We start from the raw sequence: 23,623 nt of genomic DNA, 5'->3' as shown, positions 1-23,623 counted from the left end.
GTCCAAGGGGATCCAACATGGTAATTCGAGTTGACTCTCCCTAAGTATAGCACTAGCTTTAATGCTTTTAAACAGATAGCGGATCCTGTGACTGAGGATGTAAGAATGGAATCAGCACATATTCCTACTAAAAGTCTAAGGTTAAGGCATAGTTTATTGGTGTACTTGTTTAATCACAACATTCTTCTGGCTTCAAACAGCAAGAATGAAGTCTGGGCAATGGATGTGTACTTCTTAGACAAAATAGAGGCTGGATTAGGCAATATATCAGGGATTTCGATATCTACAATCATACTCGAGGCTATGTCAAGAACTGCAGCGTTTAAGGGGGCTAAGAAAGCACTACCCTATGCTAGGACTTTGACGCGTATTTTTGAGCACTTCAGTGTAGATTTGACAGGTGAATCGTACAGTTTTGCTTCAAGCATTGTGAACCAAGCCACAATCAATTGAATCACCTATCGCCAAGAACAGGAATTGGGAGACGAAGAGCAAGAGGATGAAGAGGAACACATGCATTCCAGCGATGCAGCAAGCACATCTCAGGCTACCACTCGCCCGACCGTTCACGACCTGCTTCAAACAGTCATTAGCAAAGTTCGTGCCATGCGTGAAGTAGTTGATAGGTTGGATGGGAGAGTGAATGCTGTTGAAGGTCGAATGTCTACCATCGAAGACAATTTGGCAGCATGGACTCGAGCCCAAAACACTTTTAATTAGCCATGACAAATCAACATGGATGTTAGGGGCTTTTGTAGGCTGATCCTTTTATCTTTTGTTGCATAAAATGATACGAACGGCACCAACCTTGTGATGCAACCCGTACAAAAAGGCTTGGATCTAGAAGGTAGAGACTCACGTTGAAGACGACGAATGCAGTGGATCACCTAAACCCGTTGATCACGTGGTCAACGAACCTCGGTATTTGTAAAAGACGCCACAATCTAGCGCGATCCTAGATTGATAAGTCAATTGAATACCTAAGATACAAATCTAAGATATTCAAGGTGCTTCAATGAAGCTTTGAGAGAACTCTCAATGTAATGTTATTAATCATCAAAAACTAACCATGAAGGTCTTTTGCCTTGGCTATATATAGCCATACAACTTGAAAACCTAAAGTGACTTGAAAACCGTAACTCGGCTAGGCTAGGCCTTTTTGGCCCGATTCCACTACTCAAATCCACTATCTAATGGTCAGTTTATAATCGATCCAATGAAGGCTTTAAGCTGGCCCAACATAACCCAATAAAAGCTAATTAACCAATTTAAGTAATAGTGAGTCTAGACTCTATAAATCGGATCCAACTCAACATGAGGTCTTGGACCGAATTTATTCCTAGCAAATAACATAGAAATCTGGAAAATAAACTACTAACTATTACTAAAAGATTCAATCTCTTGCAACCCAAAACATGGCCCATAAGCGGCCCATATTTCGTATCATAAAATTTGCTACCCAACTGTTACTTATGGACTGCAAGGGTGGTCCAATTATTCTACCGATCAATGACACTCATTTTGTACATGTTATGCTTGATGTGCTGCATATCCATTGACAAATTGTAAATTGTAAGGAAATTTGCTGCTTTACCCTGTGAAACAGACATTTTTAAGAATTGCTTTAGACGTGTTTAATGATTATGCATTCAAACGTGGTGGCATTCACTTCAAATTTTCAGGTTATTTTTTGTTTATGCAGTGTATTGGATGCCTATAAAAACACACGTCATGAAATCACGTCAGTATGGTCCAAACAAGCTAATTGACTGCTTGTGATTAGCTCTATGTTTAATCCCGGATGCTGCTTGCTAGCCCACCACCTGGTATGATTTCTCCTTGGTTTATAGCAGGCCATATGCCCTGCTATAAACCGTGGTTGCATGCTGCAGAAAGACATTGTTTGCAAAAGGTGATTAGCTATGTAACCAACTACACTACAGTTTGTATAGTGTTGGGTTGTTTTGGAAACTGGGGCCTGGTTAGTTTTATTACCAAGTTTGAACTGCACATTGTACTGAATGTGAATCAACCATGAATGTTCATAGGTAGCTCTGATCTGCCGCAGATTTCTCACCACGAAAATCGTGTTTGCAGTTTATATTTAAGTTTGACTATGCTATTATTGAATGTATTCACAACACAATTTGGATGATGATTGTTATTGAGGGGCCTCATAGCCTTCATCCCATTGTATAGTATACATGCGTTTCGGGGGCCTTATTATGGAACCAAACGATTCAAAGCGAACTCGGATCTTTAATAAAGAACGCAAGACAATATGTAGGACTAACATATGTTTGGCTGTGTATTAAATGAAAAAGAAGCCAATTGGTTGCCTAACTAACAATCAAAAATTATGGCGCCAAATTTTTTGGTGAAAAATCATGCATTCCAAACAACATATTTGAACAATCGCAATCCAAACAAGTTTCCGCATTTTCCGTCGGAAAACTACAGTGATTTTCCATTGAAAAATCGCAATCCAAACGCCACCTTAGTTTATAACCAGAGTCCTTGACATTTTTCCTGCCACCTTGTGTCAGGCAATCCAACCATAATGAAACTGTGCCAGGGAGTAAATTTGTCAAACTAATAACACATAACTAATGCACCCACAGTTATGAAAAACCAAATAACATAACGCTGGCATCTTGTAGGTCTCTTTATAATCAAACCAAATGGATAATTTCAGAAATCTCTCCTCAAGTTTACCTTATTATCACCTTTTTTTTATGATCTGGAACATGCCCCGACCCAAACTACTTAGGACTCGAGCCGACATATCAAATCGGAGGATACGCCGCGACCCCCCACGAAGCACCCAGGTTAGACAGGTGGATTCAAGTCTAGGGAAAGATTCAAATCTAGGACCTCATTAAGTCCAAGAGCCCGCTTTGCTACTAGACTACCCCCTGGGGCACCTTAATATCACCTAGTACCTTCATATTTTTAAATTTTCATTTACCTCCCTTAACAAAATTATTTGAGAACATGTCTCAATTAGAGGCGATGAAATGACGGTGCCCCCCAAAAGCATTATACTTCTGAAGGAGTAAAAGGAAAAAAAATTGTTGCAGATTTAAAAACAAATATTTAAGCTAAAATACCTAAGGAAAAAATAACAAGAATGCCATCTAAAATGATGCCAATTTGGGTGTATATATGATTAGAAGGTGGATTTTTGGCAAGCAGACCACCTAACACATAGAAAAGCTATCTCTCTATCTTTTGTTTTTCCTTACTCCAATCTGTTCTTGTTGTCTAGTTTAGCCATGAAGAGAAGTTAGGAAAAAAAAATCCTTTCATTCCGGTGAAGGATCATTGGAAGGGCTGGCAGAAGACGTGGTTTTCAGCTTCCTTTATAGGAAAGAATCGAAGGTTTAATTCCCTTTTTGCTGCAAAATAATTGTGCTTATTTTCAAACCTTCTTTATACCGTTTAGGCAGCTTAGTTTCAAACATTGTTCATACTGTTTAGGCAGCTTCACAAGTCATTGTGGCGAGCAACCGCCTTTTGGTTACTAAACTATGTTGCAACTAGTACTTATTGCACTTACATCCCCTCAGCTTATAAGTTTGAATTCCTACCCTATTTGTCCTCTTTTTTTTTCATGTTCTGAAACTCATAAATTATATTAGAGTTTTTAATATTACTTTACATATAAGGATAAGAAATGTTATACAAGTTGTCATTCTAAGAAAGCTAAATGAGATTTCTATAAATTAAGAAGAGCTAAATGATATTAAGACAAACTCTATGAGAGATTTCTGAAATTATCCTGGAACTAAAACAAACAGGACGGCGTGTCTATCATAGATAGTCATGTTCGAGCTTCGAGGAGCAAAGTAAATGAAGAAATGTAACAGCTATGATTTTAACCAGAAAAGAAGAACAAAAAGGAAAAAGCTATAAAAACCTGTTTCTCCTATGAACTTTCACTGTACCAAAAAAATCAAGAGTATCTGGCAGCACCAGATGCTGGCATCGAGTGAAATAAATAAACAAACCCCACTGAGCTGTAAAAAAAAAGAAGGCAGAGATATAATGTAAAGACAACGGGTAAATCAACAAATATTGCATCTCCTTTTAACTGTATTATGGATGATGCTGCCTAAATCATGATGAGTAACTGCAAAATAGATATTTGCATAAAGAAAGTTCATGAGCCAATAGCTAGACTGAGTAAATAATTGAGATACCAATAACGGCTGCTTTTGGCTGTAAAATGTACAGATGTCGATAGATATACAAATGGCCTATCCTTAAAAGTCCAATAGCAAGTTACTGGAAAGAGCCGAAATACCTACTGAAGCAAGTTCAATTGAGATTAATATACACCGGCTCGCCAGAAAGGTGATAAAAACATGAATCACATCAAACTGCATCACTGCTGCGATCCTCCAAGTGCTCAAGGGATCATTTGCCCCAAGCTCAAAATGAGGCATAACTCCCAAGGATAACCTAGGTTAATCTATACTCTGCAAACAAAAATAAAGGAGAGAAGAGGACCCAGAAAAAACCAAGAAACCCCAGAACTTCTGTCCGCTTTACTCATCAAATCTCTCTCAACTTACAAGCAGCTAAAACCTATATCAGATTTGCTCTCTTCAGAAATCTGATCGTTCTGCAGTAGTAAGGCCAAATTGATTCCACAAAGTCCAGGTATTTCTCCACCACAAAGATTTCCAATTCTTTCAGCTTTCTTTTAGATGCCTCTTTGTAATCCATGTTCCTGAGATCTACCAGAGGCTGAAATAAATGTCCTACAACTTGATTAAGCTTCCCATTGCCAATATAGTCATGAGCTACCAAATACCAGGTTGGTAAGCTGATGAGCAGTTTAACCGTCTGCTTGAAGCTGAAAACATAAAGTGCACCTATGCCACGCCATAATTTAACATATAGAGCAGCAATTAATGGCCCCAAAACCCATAAAGGGGTCAACTCTCTCGAAACTTCAGCTCCATAAATTATATTAACTGCTAGATACAAGGGTATGCTGCAAATGCAAGAAAAACATGACTGAATGTGAATCCCTAACCTTCTTGTGAGAAAATAATCAGACGAGGCAACAAAAGCATAATGATTGACAGGAATTACATTCTGTACAAAGCCATCATACTGGCGGCATCCGGTGTTTCTACACCTAGATACTGCCAGGGATAAAGCAAAAGCACTAGATTATGCATGAAACACAACAAGGAATCAACAGTGACAGAGTCTGAAAAATTCTACAGGATAGCACTATTGATATATTCCTGTTGCTCATCTGTACTTTGCCTAAGATAATTGTGAGTGACAGTGAGATGCCTATATGCATAATCTATTTGGCAAGACATCTGTGTGGTTGGCACATTGTGTGAGCATGTGCATGCCTATATGCAAGTGCTTGTGTCTTCTTTTTCTTTTACCACCTGAGCAGAAGGGATGCAGGGGAATTGAAGAGTGTGAGAGCACTTTCTGGGTGAAGCTATCCACCTCCTCTAGACTGTCGACTCCAAAATAGAGGGCTGATTCTTCGAAAGTTGTAGCAGTGTAGTTAATATTTTATCTAGCTTGAATTTTAAGGCCTAAAATTGAATTAAGCACGCTAGATCAAGAAGACTTGAAGTCAAGATTTTGTACAAGAAACTTCCATCCCATAATTTCCTTTGAATTTGCATATTCAATTGATAACTTGTGTTAAGAATTCAAATTCCAAAACTCAACTTCCAAAGGAATGTAGATCATACAACTTGATAGATTCTCCTCGTCATGCAAGCAAGAGAATTACGTAGCTTTACAGACCCATTGCTTACTTAAACGCTTATGATTTATTAACCGTCTTTGGCAGCCCTCCATCCCTCAGTCCAAAACTACCGACAATGAATAAGCAACAAAGTAGAGGAACATAAAAACATACACAGGTAAGATCTTAGCCTTTTCACTATAGAGAGTCTCAAACAAACTCCTAGACATCTTAAAGAGTAAAATATAAGTCACTCCTCCACCTTGACAGTCATTTCGAACAGAAAAGTCGGAAGTTACTTGAAGTTTACACCTAGAAGATTACTATGTCTGTGAGACTCAAACACCTAATACTAACTAAAAGCTAAATGTTAAACTATGTATGAGACTAGTCGAGTCCGTGGAGATTGTGGTATATTAACTTTTGTGGGTGATTATATTCTACTATTTGGATCAAAGCATTGCAATCAACTACCAGATTCAGCTTAAGCAAGTTTGTAACCATTTAACAGTGGTATTATATTACACTGGAGGAGAGAAGACTATAATAGACTGTTTATCTAGAGGTAAAAATGTTGAAATCTGCTGTTAGAGGATAAAGTGTAGTTTTTCTGTCCATTTCAACATACAAGTACTGTCCATTTAGAAACAACCAAGAAAGCTGATACTTTTCGATGTTGAAGAACAATGACTACTTGATCTGGCATGAGCATCAAATTAAAAAGGAGTAAACAAGTTCAGTTGTTACTATCTTTTTCCTTCCCTTAAAACTTGTAGTGTACGGTTTTCCATTAGCTAGGGTTTGTTTAGGTTAATGATAAGCAAAACACCATGAGGCAATACAACAGTAGCAATATTTACATATCTGAAGCATCAGATAAGTGGCATCTTTATATAGAGAAGAAGGGAGGGGAAAAAACAAACTTACAATATCACTAAAGGTATCTTTATTGTGACATCCAGACTCAAAAAGTAGCACCACATCATCTTCAGAATGTTGATTCTTCCTTTCTGCAGTATTGCATCTTGATTTTGTGATGTCCCCAATGAGGATGACTCTTCCAGGCCTTCATCTATAACATGGTTGGATGGTGGACTCCGCAGTAGCATCAACCAGCTTTTGAATAAATTTTGTATCACCAAGGAACCTGTTGTTGATTCTGCTTCTGAAGAGAAGGATGTGGGATCACTCTGAGGCTTTGGAGAACCCACCAATGTTGCTTCACCATCTTGTGGTACATAAGAAAGACCAACAGAATTTTTCAAGGACTTTGACCCAGTAGGCCTGCCCCCAGGTCCATCGTTTTGGCTATTGCTTTTAAAAGCCGATAACTTTAGAAGTTTTTTCCTTGGTCCAAGTGTAAAAGGGGTGCCTACCCTGCAAACAACTCATCTAATCAGCTTGAAGCATAGTAGTTTTCCAGTTAGAGCCCTTGGCCTTCAGATGTTTCTTAGAAACTGATAAAACAGCAACTTCACACTCTCAAATTTAAGTGCAAATAATGCTCTTGGCAAGGAAAGCATATCCCACTTTCTTACGATTTTGAAAAAGAAAACTAATGTTGGCCATAAATTCTGTCCAACACATATCTCAATCTGTATTTTCGTTTAAAATACCAAAATACTTCAATCAAGATAAAGAACATCATTGGTCCAATGTAGGAACAAAGAAGAAGATTAAATTCCTCAAGGAAGCACTCATAATAATAATATCATTGCAGGAGTTCAGATTTTCATGGTTTATATTGCTTCTATCACTGAGTAATGAAATATTATTCACTTCCAAAAACACAGATGAAAAGTTAATAATGTTCCTGCTAAAAGACTTCAGTCAAAGATCTAAGCTAAAAAAGAACATCGAAAGCTAATCATGTGCATAGAAGATGACTTCATTCTCCAGTGCTTTGAATGGAATTAAAGTTCAAGCATCAGTAAGAATAACTTTTCAAAAAAAAAAAAAAAAAGCATCAGTAAGAATAGAATTAAATGGTAGCAACGCTAATGACAATGAATTAAAATAAGCTGGACACTATAAAGAACAAAATTCTCATTTTAAACATTGATCAGTTGTATTATAGAATTAAAAGTAAACTCAGGTCACAAAAAACTTCACCTCACAAAAGAACTCTCACAAATTCAATAATTTTTTTCTATTTGCAAACATCATACAGCAATAGCGCTTGCATCATCATACAAGTATCCAAGATGGATAATTAATAACAGAGGCAAGAATGAGTATGCACTATCATAAAAGAAACTGTCCCTTCCTACTAATTGAAGCTAGATCAATCTAACAATATCAGACCATATCCCATGATTCGGGTGAGATCATTGTATCACAACACCAGTAGGTTCAATATACTAAGCACCAGGTGGTATCATGGCCTGGGATGAGCTAGAAAATTATGTCCCTTGAGTTAAGATTGTAGTGCAGACTCAGCAGGAACATTATGTGCATGTCTGTGCATTTGGATTCACGATTTTATAGACTTTCACCTTTAAATAATGTCCATTTTCAAAAAATTGTAATAGATCCGATATGTTAGCAGGAAGGACTTATAGAAAAAATTCAATTGTTTAGAGGGCATTATAGGGCATACAAAAAGTAAAACTTCGAGAAGATAATTCTAAATTTTAGTCCTGATATACTTGTAATTGAAATAAAATACAGTTTGCGGGGCAGAGTTGGTCTGCGGACCAGCAGTTAGGGTTCTGTACTTGGAAATGCCAACCATAACCATGAAATTTTAGCACAAAGAACAGCAACAAAAAGCAGTAGAAAAATTAGAGTTAAGGAAACACAACAGAATCGAGGGACCACCTCTAACCTTAAACAAGATTTGCATTTTAGGGAGGTAAACCTAGCTTTAGGGCCAACGGCATGATTACTTCTTCTGGAGCATTCCAGCTTGCTGCCACAGTTCCACAATATACGCATAGATGGAAACACTTTTTGAGAAGCCTGAAAGATACCAATTACTCATCAGCATATAATGCAAAAGAAGAAAATATATTCCCACAGTTTCTTTGATACTGTCGTGCTTTCATATTTGGTCTGTCCCAAAACTCCTGTGATTACCAGAGATATCAAGTCCCCCTTCCAATTTGTACCCTTCATTTTCGAAAGGTAATAAATTTTTTACCCTGGTGGGCACACATATGCCAGTCAAACATTGACTAGATTTTCATGCTGAGACATAAGGACAACAATGACAACATGCAAATTCGCACTATTTCCTTTCCAACATTTGAAAGCAAATTAAATAAAAAAAATTTTTTGAAAGCAAATTAAAAGTCTGGCCTTCTCTTCAGTCAAGCTACCTTTAGCATTTAGAAGCATTACTTTGGAATGATAGATTGGGAATCTGGAGAAAAATCTGGCACTAAACATTCACTATTGATAAAGCAGCAATCTCAAAATGTAATGATCATTATTGGAGGGAGTATACAAATAAGAACAACTCTACCATGAAGCAGTATAATGCTTTCAGGCATCTGAGCAACATTAACTGCACAGTTCTCAATAAACACTCATTAAGAACAAGAAGCTAAAACTTGCATTCTAGTTGTTATCAATAAACCAAAAGATTAGAGCTTTAACTGAACTCAGCCAGCTGAGATAAGAATCACCCTCATCAGGTCTGGTTCAGATTCTTGATGAGCTCAAAGCTTCATGTTTAAGCTCAAAATATTAATCAATAGCTCTTGATTTATTAATCTTGATTAGCTTACTATTTTCTACACATTTGTTGGCAGTAGAAACAAGCTTAATTGGAAACAAGTCCTATGCTGCGTTTGAGCTTGATTTGAGCACCTAAATATGATATCAAGCAAACTAAATTATGCCTCTACACTCAATCAACTATAATAGTAATCAAGAAGGAAGTAAAATTGGTCAAGATCATATACGAACACGGAAAATAGTGTAAAAGAAGAGCTTGTAGTCCTAATTAATAAAGAGGGCACGGGCATTATTTGCAGCTATAATAAAGGCATATGAATTGACATTTGTACAAAATGTATTGATGCATTTTGTTACATAACAAAAGTACCAGTCTCATCAATTGGCGAGTCAGTAGCTCAAAATAAAGTCATTTTGGCGAAATAATAATGTTAAGAGTTAGTTGCTTTAACTGTCCTTTTCTTGCAGTTTTGTCGCGTTTAGTTTCCGAGTTTCACACAATTTAGCTAGAATGCCAGTTCAGCAAGGGTCATTATATGTTTTTTTCTATTTCATTAGGATAAGTAGCTTTAGTAGTACGACATCACATTATCTCTGAAATTTTGTAAACCTTTTTGGCGGTGAATGGAACTTTTACTTTCTCCACAAGTTTCTTCCTCAATCTCCACTTCCTTCATTGCTGATCATTTCTTTCTTATCCATGTTACTGAATCAACTTCTATTCCTAATTTTCTTAGTAAAAGCTAGCTCTAATTTTCATTACAATTACCGTTCCCTCAAAATCAAAAGATTCTGAAGCATTACCCATTACAGAGAAAGTCTACATTCTGTACATTGGCCCGCTAAATGCCCTTTATAATAAATCGTCCAAAACTGTGTCTCTTTATCCATCAGAATTCTAAAGGCATCCTTTTCAGAAAATTTCCTATCCAATAAACCCTAAAACATCAATGCATATATGACCCAAGTCCAGAACAACCTCTAAACTAACCATTTCCTTTAAACATATAATTTTCCAATAAAAAACACGTCCACTCAACATTCATCAACAAACTTTTACCTCATCAAAAGTAATCATACAAACTTCCCAGCTAAAAATTTCACAGACAAAGCACCCAACTAATCGAATTCCAAAACCCCGTAAAAACACCAGAAAAAGGGTCAGCAAAATTCATCCAAAATGATAACTTTCTCAAAAATAAAACGACAAATAAAACATGAATGGAACCACATTACCTGAGAAAAAGGAAGATCATTCCTAGAACCCGAGTTAAGGAAATCGCGACCCGGTCCAGTTATCACAGAATACATTTTGGGCCGGATGAGGTCCCGTTTTGGTAAAACAAGGGCGAACCCGAAACAGAGAGAGAGAGAGAAGGAAGGAATTCTTCAGGTGGCGACCGAGGCGGCGGAGGACGGTGGTGATTTGGGGGGCGGTTTTGGGAGGCAATGGCCGAGTGGCCGTCTCTCTGGGTGAGGATAATTGGAATTTTTTTTTTAATGATTTTCTTTTCTTTTTGGGAAGGTTTTCGTTTTTCTAGGACTTGTATATGTTTGTTTGAGGCCATGTTTATGATGTTTATAGGGTAATTCTGGCAGTCAAAAACTATACTGTTGTGTAATTATTTACACTAGTGATGGATGCACCTTCATATATGCATCCAATTGCTATAAAAAAAAAAAATCATTTGAACTGATGAATGTAGACAGCAAAATCTAGAAGTAATAAATTTTTAAAAAATTAATATAGCAAAATCTCATAAAAATCAAGCGAAAAAATTAAATCAAGAAATTATCTGAGATAATTGATTAATGAATCTCTATATGCAAGAAAAAAAAAAAAAAAAAAAGGACGTACCCTAACATTAAGTTGGATTACGACAATCATCTGTGCAATTATTTTATTCAACATTTGAAAAGTATCAAAATCTTATGACAAGCGATAGGAAAAATATGAAAAAGGCTTCCTACAGGGGAGATCGAGTAGACGTTTATTATAGCATAATTCTAAGAATAAGTTATGCATGGGTCTGTAATTTGAATTTGAAGTTGAATAGCTAGCAATTGCAGTTCAATGGTTATGTGAAAATAGCGGTTAAATTTAAGTTATAACCATGGGGTCGTCCTAATAGTCAGAGGAGTTTTGAAAGTCTTCTTCACTTTTAGGTTTAAATTCTGTCCCTAGTAAATCTTAGGCCCGTTAATCAAGCCATCTGAGTCGGATTTTAACAAGTTCAGACTTGACTCATATAGTTAGTACCATTTTCGGATTTTGGGTTATGAGTTTCATATTGATAAATGTAAAACTCATACTTGACTCAAAATATTTGAACTGTGAGTTTAATTTAGGCTTACCCAAACTCACTTATATTACTCCTTAATTTCCTTAATATATAATTACTATATCTATTAAGTTCTACAGCTAATTTAACATTCACACGACCACAACATTAAAACTACACAAACTAGTAATAGTTTATTAAAAAATTTATTAACCAGGAATTTTCCAATAATAATGTATCCAATTAATTCAAAGTGCATAAAAAATAATAATAAAACATTATCAACAGTCAATACATCTTCAAAAGTTCTTAATTTGTTTGTACTAAGGTTTGTCCTTCTGAATCTTTTGACACGATTTTATATATTTAATATTTCTTATATATATATTAATATATTTTGACACATAACTCATTAGTATAAAGTAATATTATATATTTAAGTATAATTATATATATATGGGTTAAAAACAAAAAAACTCCCTGTGGTATACCTACTACACAAAAAAGCCCCCTGTGGTCTCAAAACATACAAAACGACATCTCATGTTTTGAACTAAATTGTAAACTAATAGAATTCTTTAAACTTAACGAAAATGACGGTTTCGGTCGTTAAACTTACCGGATTCCGTTAAGTTTAACAAATTCTGTTAGTTTACAATTTAGTTCAAAACGTGAGGTGTCGTTTTGTATGTTTTGAAATCACGGAGGACTTTTCTGTATATTACATATACCACAGGGGGGCTTTTTTGTTTTTAACCCCATATATATATATATGTGTGTGTGTGTGTGTGCGCGCGCGCGTGTGTGTGTTATCAAAATATGAATATATTATGTACAATTATATATATATATATATATATATATATATATATATATATATATATGCAGATTAAAGGGTTGAGTCTATATCAAGTTTGAGCCTCATCATAATTGTGCTTTCTCGGGTCAAGTTTGAGCTAGCCTCGATCTCTTTGACAGTCCTAATCATAATTGTGGGTCAATAAAATATGAAGAGGAGTGAAAGAGTTCAAAAAAAAGGGGAAGATTTAAGCGATAAACTTGGTGGGTGTATTTCATTGGTTGTATCATCCAATACGGCCATTGGTGAGGAGTTATTTTGAAGGCTAAAACTGAAATTATAAAAATGTATTTCATTGGTTGTGTCAAGAGATTGTCTATACCAAATCATCTGCTGTCGTTTTATTATTGTAGAGATTATGAAATTGAATATAGATTTTCTATTGAGAAATTAAATTACTAGCATTTTTCTATTTTTGGGCTATATGCATGCATTAGTTCTGCCAAATCTAGCTATTAATAGTATGTCTTATAAATTGTGCAGACCCTTAGATCTATCAGAGCTAACAATGAAATCAGACGAAATGGCCAAAAATTTGCACATTTGATAATTTAGTGGGAAAAAACATACTATTAATAGTTGAGAGGTCAAACCTTGACTATTCAAAAAATTCAATGGCTACCGGAGTTTAATATATATTTATGTATGTATGTATGTATGTATGTATGTATGTGTGGCTTTAGTAAAATTAAATTTGCAACGTGTATAAATGTCATGGAACCAATATATTTATATATATATATGAACGTGAAACTTAATTATATTCAGTAGAGTAACAAGTACCTATTTGATATGTATTAGAAGTTTTAGATTTAAATCCCCCATTCCCACCTCACTATCCTTGAATCTCACCCTTCCCCCTAATAGGGGATGAAAAAGGTTCCCATTTGATATCTATTATATTTTTTTTTCAATGAGAAAAATACTTATAAACATACAACATAAGAATAAGGTCAATTATGTAAATGGACAATTGTGGGTTATGTACAATAATGTTGCCTTATAACCTAAAATTATAAAAATACTATTGCTTTCCATGGAAAGTGGACTTTACATTTTACTTTTGACAAGTTGGACTCGTATATCTCTTCTCATTCTTTTGTTTGACTCTTTTCTCAATACCCTTGACTCCCTCTATAGTTATTCTAGTTTCCAATTTTGGACTTTTATCATGCAAATCAGCACTTTATGATGATTATGAAACATAAAGGGGCTTTGCACTATGATTTGAAAAAAAAACAGTTATAAAATATAATTGCTCAACAATATAGACAATACAATTGGTCATGATTGAAGCAGTTAAATTAATAAGTGTTTAAGGAAAGTAAACTATCAAAAATAAATTGCCTATTAAACAACAGACTATATTCTGAAAATGAAAGCTAGACACTGGTATTGGTAATGGTAACTCTGTAGCTGATCATGAGGGAGATGGCGGTGATGGCGGGTACGAATATTTGAGGAGGATGACATAAAAGTCATGGAACTTTTATTTTTCCTTTAATTTGTTCAAAAGCTTTTTGACAATTTTGCTCATAAATCCTTGGCGTGTAGATTTGGTGGCTATCTTTTTGTTTGCCTAGTTGAACAACATTTTCAGCTAAAAAAGTTAAGCGATCAAAATCAGTCAAAGTTAATAATTTAGTGACATTTTACATGATTTGTACATTATTTTCTGATAGTTTTTGTCCTAATCTACACAAACTTGTGGTTATTGCATCACATGATTTATTTAGCTATGTTCCACTAAATATAATTTTTTTGTAAGAATGCATTCTAAATCTATGTGATAAGGCTTATAAAAACATGAACAATAGTCAATCTAAATATCAATTGCACTTCTAAAGGTATTTTAGCCAGATACGAAAAAACTTGAGACAATAAACAAGTTAGTTGTATCTTCTCAAACTAATGTGTTGCTAACTAATTTTCTGATTTGATGTGAGACCAAAAAGGCTACTGATAAATAGTTTATAGTTGACCATATGTGTTAGGGACTAGGAGGTTGTCATCGCACGGTGTGCGGTGTGACTACACATTATATATATATATGTGTGTGTGTGTGTGTGTGTGTGTGTGTCCAGTTAATGGTTAGTTGATAATCATGGTCAGAATGAAAATTACTGAAATATTAAACCGAGTAAAATGAATTGAACAATGTAGTGTTGTTATTTTTATTTTTATTTTTTTAATCCGGCTAACCTCGAACACGAGGGGGGACGCCACTCCCAAATTTATTCAAAAATAGACACAAGAGATGTTCTGTTTTGAGATGTTCGCCAGAAGGGCTAAGACAACCGTACATAAGGCATTCGCATCTTATCTAGGCGGGCTAGCCCCTGTATGTAGTCCGGGAGGGTGGAGGCCCCAAAGCTGTGATCGACACCCGTGGAACTTGCTAGATTTGCCAGGGCGTCAGCCACCCCGTTTGCCTCCCGATAGACATGAGAGAAGGTAACCTGGCGGCCCAGCGCTAAGGCTTGGATGCGTGAGATAGTCTTCCATAGCTTCCAAGGTACTCGTCCATTGTCATTCACCATAGCCATCAGAACCTGAGAGTCCATTTCAACTTGCAGAGAGTGGTAACCTGTGGAGAGCAACATACCCTCCAGTAATGCCGAGGCCTCCGCTTCCATGTTTGTCATCCGAAAGAAGTTTAAGTTTTATAGTCATTCTAAATATGAAAACCAAACAAGTTCATTTTTAATCCTGAATGTTCAGGTTGCTAAAGTCGATTTGATCAATGCCAAGAAGATCATCCAAAAAGTATGAAGTTATAATGTTGAATGCAGTTGCTTGAGACAACCTGAATCTTGGAGGAGAAGGTTTAATGCAGCAAATAAGCATCCTTCCGTATAATTTAGGTACAACAAGGCTGACGGTATCAAAATTCTGGTTGAATAGTAAAAGAAGGATCACTAATGGTAGTTCTTAGAATAGAAAAGAATAAGTAAAATACTTGCGGAAACAAAGGGAATGGATAATTACTTGTTGGTTTGCATGGTAAATTTCACTTGTTGAATATCCAAGCAAATTTTCAGCTTCACTATCCATGCCAGTTGCATATATTGATCCAGTTCGATCAATAAGTGAAATTGAAATAGATACTCTATAAAGAAAAAGTGATAATATTTAGAGAAAGATGAAATTGTTTGGAAAATAGAGTGTTTGATTTATGACTAATGTAAGAAATTGAAAAGAACCTGGGCAATAGTTGAACAGTGAACTGACAATGTTGACAGAACGTTTGCATTAAATGGGTAGAGTAATGAGGCTCTTCACAATTAGGACATGCGATATGGTACATTTTATTATCTCTGTAGCTGATCTCAACAAAACATCTAATCCATGCTGTGCCAATTTCCTATTAAGTAGATAGAGGAATGATGAAAAATATAAATATCTTTAAAGTAAATTTAGAGATAATAGCATTGAATAAAATAGAAGTATTGAGTCTTACAATTTGTCTTGCAGTAGCAATATCAATGATCTGATTATCATTGACAAGCAGAAGAAGCACATCCGGATTAGCATAACTTATGTTATTAATCAGCTGTGTTGATTGGTTAGAATTAGCATAAAACCTAATGCATATATAGCAAAATTAGTTGAGAATTCCGATAATAAAAGTAGATAACAGAAAATTTAAATTCGTACCAATTACGTAGATCCACTGTTTCTTGAGCGTATGGATTTATGAGGATTATAGATGATAGTTGAGTTGAGAAGCTAAGATCTGATGTTATATGAAAAAAATTCTTGTTTGAAATTCACGATAGATAAATTTGAAAATTGCTAAAAATGTGTGTGAAAAAGGGAAGTGTGTATGGTTACATTTTTGTGTTGTAACTTTTACTCTAATAGCAAAAACAATTGGAAAGGGTTCATCTTTGGCTGCAATAATAGGTCCATGGGCCTCTTCAATTTGATTCCAGAGAGTGAGAAGTAATGGCCGCATACTGGAAAAGAATTAAGAAATGAAATGATATTTGTTAGTTTACATAAAGGCATTAATAGAAATTGAATGATAACATTTGATCAGCAATTACATAGTCTCTACTAACGGTCCATCTTTCTCGAACACTTCTTTCTTTTATAGGCAGAACATGTAGCACTCTTCCTATGATATCTAATGTAGTTATACACAAGAAATTGTTAGATGATGAACAAGTGTTTTTTGATGCAGTAAAAAAGGAAAAAACAAAAATGCACTGGTTGATATGCTTATCAAATGATTTGTATTAGCAATTGTGTCCAACATAGCAAAAGGGTGCAACTAGAAAAAAAAAATGGAAGAGAGGATGTTACAGTTCTTGTATCTGTTGAATTTGGGTTTTGTTTGTGGCAACCCAATAGTATGGGTATTCTCTGGCAGCGATATCGGCAAGGGATGCATGCACAATTGCATTAGATATATAGCATGTCTTAAAAGACAAAAATAGTCTGACAAATTGCTCAAGAAAGTCTGCAGGTACATGCATATTGACTGTAACTCCCTGTATTTTAGTATTGTTAGTTCTCGTTAAAAAATAAATGAATAACAAGAGAATAATCTAGAGGAGCAAAAATTTGAAACCTATGTATCAGCAAGCGCATATTGTTGATATCTAGTTTGAGATCCACCGATATGTATGACATGTGTTACTTCAATAACTTGGACAAGTGTTGTCCAATTGAATAGAGTTGGATCAGTGTTTGATAATGGAACGATAGTATCTTCCATGAGGCCAAAACCTGCAGTAAAATGATAGTAATATGCCAATGTTTAAAGAGCATAACATGCAAATAGCAGATTAATTGTAGTAAGAGTAAGATCTGAGCGGTTGGTAAATTCTGAAATATTTGAAGTTATACGCAATTAGCGTTAAACTTAATATATGGTAAAATAGAATATAATATATTAATTAAATAGTGTAATCAGTACGTAAATTTCACAATATAGAGAAAACGAAATAAATATGTATAGGATTATATATAGCTAATAGGAGAAAATATAGGAGAAAAAGGCATATAGAAATTTTCTATTGAACTTTGATCAATGAATCCATTAGAGATCTATTATTAAGATGTGTGTATTAAAATATTACAAAGAAAGTAAACATCAGTTATATGATAAGCATGGAGATGTATATGTATGTATATCTAGAAAGTTAAAAAAAAGATAATAAAAGTAGAAGAACAATAACTTAAAGGGCAAAAATGAACAGATACAATATAAAAAACTCGAGGAGGATAGAAAGAACTACAACATCATCACAGGAAAAAGAGAAGGAAGATCACCTTAAGAATAAGTGCGGTGTAGTATAAGGAAGAAAGTTGATCTGGGAATTCTTCTTTGTGAAATAATTCTCTTAAATAGTTGCAAAGAGAGGAAATTTATGTATTGGGTTGCAAAGTAGTTGACAGAGGTGCCTAGCGTGGTACAGGAGACAACTAAGATGGTCTAGATAAGAAGTTTTTGTGTGCAAGGCTTTCCTATCAGTAACGAGTATTCTAGAACCATATAGTTTCTCTTAAGATATGGAGTTGTAAGGCGTTTTTTTTTTTTTAACAGAAATGCATTGATAGATAAAGTATATGTTGTTAAGTTTTAGTCAAAAGGAGTGATTGTTTTGTTACAGCAAGAAAGCAGTACATTCTAAGCGATTAAATAATAGTCTAGTGATGCTATGTTTTGTACAGGGTTTTCGTATGTGGCCTGTGTTAATAGGTTGTTTCCATGTTAACTTTTTAGATAGTTTTTTTTTTTTTGTTAAGTACTGAGTTTATGGAAGTGTATAATATAATGTATCCGTGGATGAAGGGAATTATTCTATAATACATTAGATATTTGTGAGTTAGTTGTTTTGGATTAAACGAGGACAATTGAAAAGGATTGTCAAGAGGAAATGGAAACAATAGAATGTTGCAAGGAAAACATTTATAATAATGAAAATGGAGACAATAGAATGCTGCAGTGATAAAAATGCGGGAGAAAATTTATTGTAAATACATTATAGTGAATGATTGAGTAGTTAGAGTTAATAAAAGTAATCATAAAGAGGACAAATAGAAAACTAGGAAATCTTACAGAAATAGAAAATTAAATACTTCTACTCGCACAATTGGCCATATGGCGGTGTCTGGGGCTGGAAAGAACTATTAAAAAATTTTGTCTCCAAAAAATGGCCTCAATTTTTAGACTTTTGACCAGAATAGTGCATCACTATTAAGGGCATTTTCATCTTTTTACTTGAAACAACTCCTTTACCTGCAAGAGAAAACAGCACCTCAGGATAGTAGGTATGCCTTTTTACTTGAGGGCATTCTAATACTTACACTTACTAGGACCTCCCTCACCTGCTAATGGCTATTATTGCCAAAATCATAAAGATGTAAAAGTTAGTTTCGTGACTTTGTCAAGCTGAAAATGCAGTATAAGGGTCCACTGCTCTAATATCTTTTGATAGAGTAGTGCATTCTAATACTTATATGTCATATAACTTTCTCTTGCAATCAATGATCTGTGCAATGCTTCTTAAGATTCCAAATGAGCAGTTTACTTTTCATATGAGTTAAAAATTCACATATGCTTCTGCATACATCTCCAACTTCTTCTATAGGCGGATCTATAAAAATTGCAGAGTCAAACCAGGTAGATAGCGTGACACCTAAAAAAAGGGTTCAGCTGTGACATAAAAATGATAAAAAGGAATACATATGTGTATTAAGAAAAAGAAAAATAATGAGCTCTAAAACGTAACAGAGATACATTATATGACTGCAAAATTGCATACTATTATAAAATTAACTTTCAGCCTGTGGCAAACAAGAACAGGGTGATTTTGCATGTTTTGTGCAATCTGGTGACCTTTGTTAGTGAGAAACCATCCCACAGAGACAGCATAACAGTTTGCGCACTAATACAGGAAAATAATGAATTATAAAATAAGCAAAAAAATAAACCTTGTATGATATCTGTAAGGAAAAACTTACTTAACAATAATGAATTTCTAGGCAATTGAATCTTTTCCATTTTTGTTGATATGTTTGACATCCAGTGCTTTAATAACTATAGCAAGTACATCTATTGTAGAATAACACAAAATCAGTCAAGAAAAAGCAGATAACTGATGAATAAATGGAAAGATTACATTTGTTGAAGCTTACCAACTGATTTTTCTCTGTCATCCATGTAGTTGACAAGACCACTGAATTTTGTATAGTCAAATTTCATAGTTAGGATATCTTCATCATCATTGACTGGTCCGATGACTGTTCGATTGGTGACAACTCATTGGATCTTTAGTTCAACAGTTTGATACTTTTCTGGAATGAGCCTTACTATAGCATTCGAAATCAGATACTTTTTATAAGCTTGAAAGGTAGGACTCATTTTTGAAATGTCATTATTGAATATAATTCCCTCTACTTGTGATCCCTATTCACAAGGAAAACATTCATAAAATTATTAATTATGTATGTATTGAACTTTAAATAAAAGTAGCAGATGTCTTCATTATAATAAAAATATAAGGATCATATTAATGTATTCCTTTAGTAATGAATTATTTAATTATATAGTAGGAAAAAGCATATATGATGGCAGTAAACAGGAGACCTCTGAATCCAAAAAATAAACTTCTGTTTTTTTGTAGGCGTTGTTGCTGATCCAGTTATCTGTTGCTTTTCTTGCACGGTGACCTTGCAGGCCCACCCTTCAGAGCCAAGCAAAACATCTTTTATTCGGATAACATGTTCCATTATGCAATTTTAAGTAAAAGTAGAAATAAAATGGCAAATTGGTAAACAATATTTCATTGTTCATATCATAAAACAATAACTATTCAATGGTATGGATAATTATACCTTATATATCATATCTTAGTCAAACGAAATATATCACAAAAGACAACATTACTTATTTTACCATCAACTTTCAAGTCATCAGAAGTGCCTGGAATAATTAAAACTTTAACTGCACATGAACTTCTAACTCTAGAGAAAGCAACATAGAGTTGTCGATGAGAAAAGACAAGCTCATGGAGATAAATTCCAACATAATCAAGAGTTTGACTTTGAGATTTATTGATTGTCATTGCAAAACATAAACGGACAGGAAATTGTGTTCGCATAAATAGAATATGTGAAAGCCCTAGAAAATTTTTGTGTAAACCATGCATGTATTATTTTCATTTTCGCCATTAGAATTATTATATACCAATTCATAGATTAATTAAATGTTTAAATTTAAAACTTATAAAACAAACTGTACGAACCAAATAAAAACATGGTGTATACCATAATTGGTATGAATTAAACATATGTTAGTGCTAAGCTACTTGTTTAGTTAATTTCCTAAAAATTAAATGTGTGAGAATTTATGAGATTAAGGAAATACAAATAAGATTTGGAACTAACGAGTGAATTAAGGAAAAAAATTACAGATTGGTAAAATAGATGAAATAATGTTAAAAGACTAAACTAACCTAGAGTTGTGGGGGAACTACCATGCAGCCGTGAGAGTTGTCTGATATTAGAAGTGGAATTGTGTGGAGACCTTGGGTTTTGGACACCACCGACTGATGAAGAGCTGGAGGGATCAGCTACCTAGTTATTATCGACCGAGAGAGTGATAGAAAAGTTGCAACCAGAGAGAGAGAGAGTTCTGCATTTTCTTCTTGGGCGGCAATAACCGAGAGAAAATAGGGAGCCAACTATTTTCTTCCTTCTAAACACTAAAGCTAAGGGCTAAGCTAGTGATCGATAGGAGGAGAAACTTTGCTAGTTCCATCCCTGATTAGCTTTCAGCTTTCACCGAGAGAAAGAGTGCAAGCTGTTGCAGTTCGAGGAAACTGAAGCTAAGAATAGGAGCAGTCAACAATTTGCTGTGTTTTAACCGAAAAGAGGTAAAAGAATTTCTGTAGTAATCCTTTACTTACTAAATACCAGTGAATATATAAGATGCAAGTTAGTTTTAGCAAGGAATAATGAGTTTTAACCGAAGAAAATTTGATAAAGAAGACAAGTTTGGAACTGGACTGAAGTTACAGGAACCGGGAGTATATTATCGGAAGTTGCAGTCTGTTATTAGCGTAAAAATGGAAACTAATGTGAGAAATGCAAGAATTATGGTTATCTCAGGTTTTATAAGGGGTTTAGTTGAAGAAACTAGGGAAAAGTTGGAATTTTGGTAGAAACCGTGGGAAGACTTCTGCTGGAATTTTTCCAGGTTAACCGAGGGGGGAAATGGACAGATTTCTAGCTGTCTTCATGAATTTTGGCCTTGAATCTTTGCGTTAAACTGTAATATATAGTGTATATTAACTTGGTCTGAACATGCATGAAAGACTTGAACATAAACTGAAGAGATTATTGGAGAAAATTTGTGTTAAATGGATTGCTGCTATAATTCTGGAAAAAATGCAGGAGGAGGAAGATCGTGAGCTGAACCAAAGTTGTTCTGATTTTCCTTGGCTGCCATCTTGTGTGTTTGCTCAGGATACTCTGTAGTTTAGCAACCAACTCTTGCATGTGGATTTTAACGAACAAAAATGAAGTAATCTGTTGAGAGAGAGAAAGATAGCCGAGAGGGAGGGAATTAAGTGAGAACCATTTTTCCTTTCCAATTTCAATTCTGTGAACTCTCTTACCTGACATTTGATGATACTCTGTAGTTTAATCAGTATATTAACTCAATGAATTGGGTTTAAACTGAATGAATTAGGGAGGAAAAGCTATGAAATGCGTAGTTCCATACTTCACAGCCGAGAGAGAAGAAAAAATAGACTGATCAGTTTTCTTTGGTGAAGAGTGAGCTACACAATCTTTTGTGTTCTGTACAAGGCTCATTTGTAGTTTAATAAACGTGGTTAACATGTCTAATTGGGATAAAAACTTGGAAGGAGGAACTTGAGTGAAACGGCAAACATTGGACCGATTTATACGTAGCTAAGGGATTGCTTAAAAGCTGTGATAGTTAAGACTGATTTGTGTCCATAGTTTGAACAAACCATTGGTTACAATGAAATGTTTCTCATCCTAATACATGTTAGATTAAATGTAAGTTAAGTAGCTGGCGGTTTAATCAAGTGAAAAATGAAGTTATTGGATGAAAACTTGAAGTTTTGTTGCTGAATTTATGTAGATAGGTTGTATGGCAATGAGTTAAAACTTATTTGATATTTTAGAAACTCTAAAGTAATTTGTTATAGTCGTATTCATGAAATGACTTCTAATCGCTTAAACTTGGTTTTCTTAGTAATTCAAAGATTATAAATTGTGAGAGGTGAAGGTTGTGGACTAAGTTAATTTACAAATAACTTTAAGTTTTGTTAAAAAAAAAGGAGTGGAGTATCTATAAGCCATAATTAATATTGGATTGAGAAAGTATATTGGATTGAATGAGTATACAAGTTAAACTTGAAGATAGGTATGTTTCATGGTTTGAAAATGATAAAGTTAATAAGTTTTGAAAAAGTTATGATCAAAATACCAAAGGATGGCAAAGCTGCCTTTCTCGCCGCCTTTCCTTTTGTTCCTCATGCTAGAAGCTATATTATGGTTAGTGTTTGGTAAGTTTTGGGATTAATTTGGGAAAGGAATTTCAGTTTTCTTGTAGGGCAAATAGGAGGTGGTTTATGTGTGTTTGGTTGGTATGAAGTTGGTTAGAAAACTTGCATGAGAACCATAGCAACGGACCATGCGTTTGCGATGTGCGAAACCGGTTAAATTAGAAAACAAGGCAGCCCAGAATCTGAACTTTGGCTACGTTTTTCTTTGTGCTACATACTGATTCAGGATTGTAGCTTCTTAAGTTCTTGTTGTGCCTGCAAAATTTCAAGGCAAACGGATCTGTGTAGCCTGAGTTATGGCCGAAACCCTCGCTTCTATTCTAAACTCTGAATTGTGCTACGTTTCTTGATTTTGCTTCTGCCGTGCTCAGTTCACATTGATAACGAAGGAACTAGGCATTGAGTTCTTCATAAGACTTGTAGATCTTTGTCTCAGCTTCAAAACGGTATAAAGTGCGTCCAAATCCGAGTTTCGTAACTCTAGTTATACCCAAAACAAGATCGGGTGTCAGAACTG

At 34.8% G+C, this 23,623-nt stretch overlaps 1 protein-coding gene and 2 long non-coding RNA genes across 5 annotated transcripts; 1 reads left to right on the top strand and 2 right to left on the bottom strand.

The window, feature by feature from the left end:
• Positions 1-4,165: 4,165 nt before the first annotated feature.
• On the bottom strand, positions 4,166-10,974 carry LOC113691484 (uncharacterized). The gene is made up of 4 exons (XM_027209629.2): positions 10,649-10,974; positions 8,559-8,692; positions 6,659-7,108; positions 4,166-5,002 (listed from the first exon to the last, which is right to left on the bottom strand). The coding sequence occupies exons 1-4, from the start codon at positions 10,721-10,723 to the stop codon at positions 4,591-4,593; spliced, it is 1,071 nt and encodes a 356-aa protein (XP_027065430.2). The 5' UTR covers positions 10,724-10,974; the 3' UTR covers positions 4,166-4,590.
• A 5,295-nt stretch (positions 10,975-16,269) lies between these two features.
• On the bottom strand, positions 16,270-18,023 carry LOC140009190 (uncharacterized). Of its 3 annotated transcripts, none has more exons than XR_011816546.1 (3): positions 17,834-18,023; positions 17,130-17,287; positions 16,270-17,049 (listed from the first exon to the last, which is right to left on the bottom strand). It is a non-coding gene; the product is annotated as an uncharacterized lncRNA (long non-coding RNA). The 3 variants fall into 3 exon arrangements; XR_011816545.1 differs by having other exon boundaries at positions 16,270-16,512; XR_011816544.1 differs by having other exon boundaries at positions 16,270-17,287.
• A 3,101-nt stretch (positions 18,024-21,124) lies between these two features.
• Positions 21,125-23,369, top strand: LOC140009660 (uncharacterized). The gene is made up of 2 exons (XR_011817146.1): positions 21,125-21,441; positions 21,962-23,369. It is a non-coding gene; the product is annotated as an uncharacterized lncRNA (long non-coding RNA).
• Positions 23,370-23,623: the final 254 nt, after the last annotated feature.

This window comes from Coffea arabica, chromosome 6e (assembly GCF_036785885.1).
Source record: "Coffea arabica cultivar ET-39 chromosome 6e, Coffea Arabica ET-39 HiFi, whole genome shotgun sequence".
Lineage (NCBI taxonomy): Eukaryota > Viridiplantae > Streptophyta > Magnoliopsida > Gentianales > Rubiaceae > Coffea > Coffea arabica.
The sequence above is the reverse complement of the archived record's forward strand: the minus strand, read 5'-3'. Positions and strand labels throughout refer to the sequence as shown.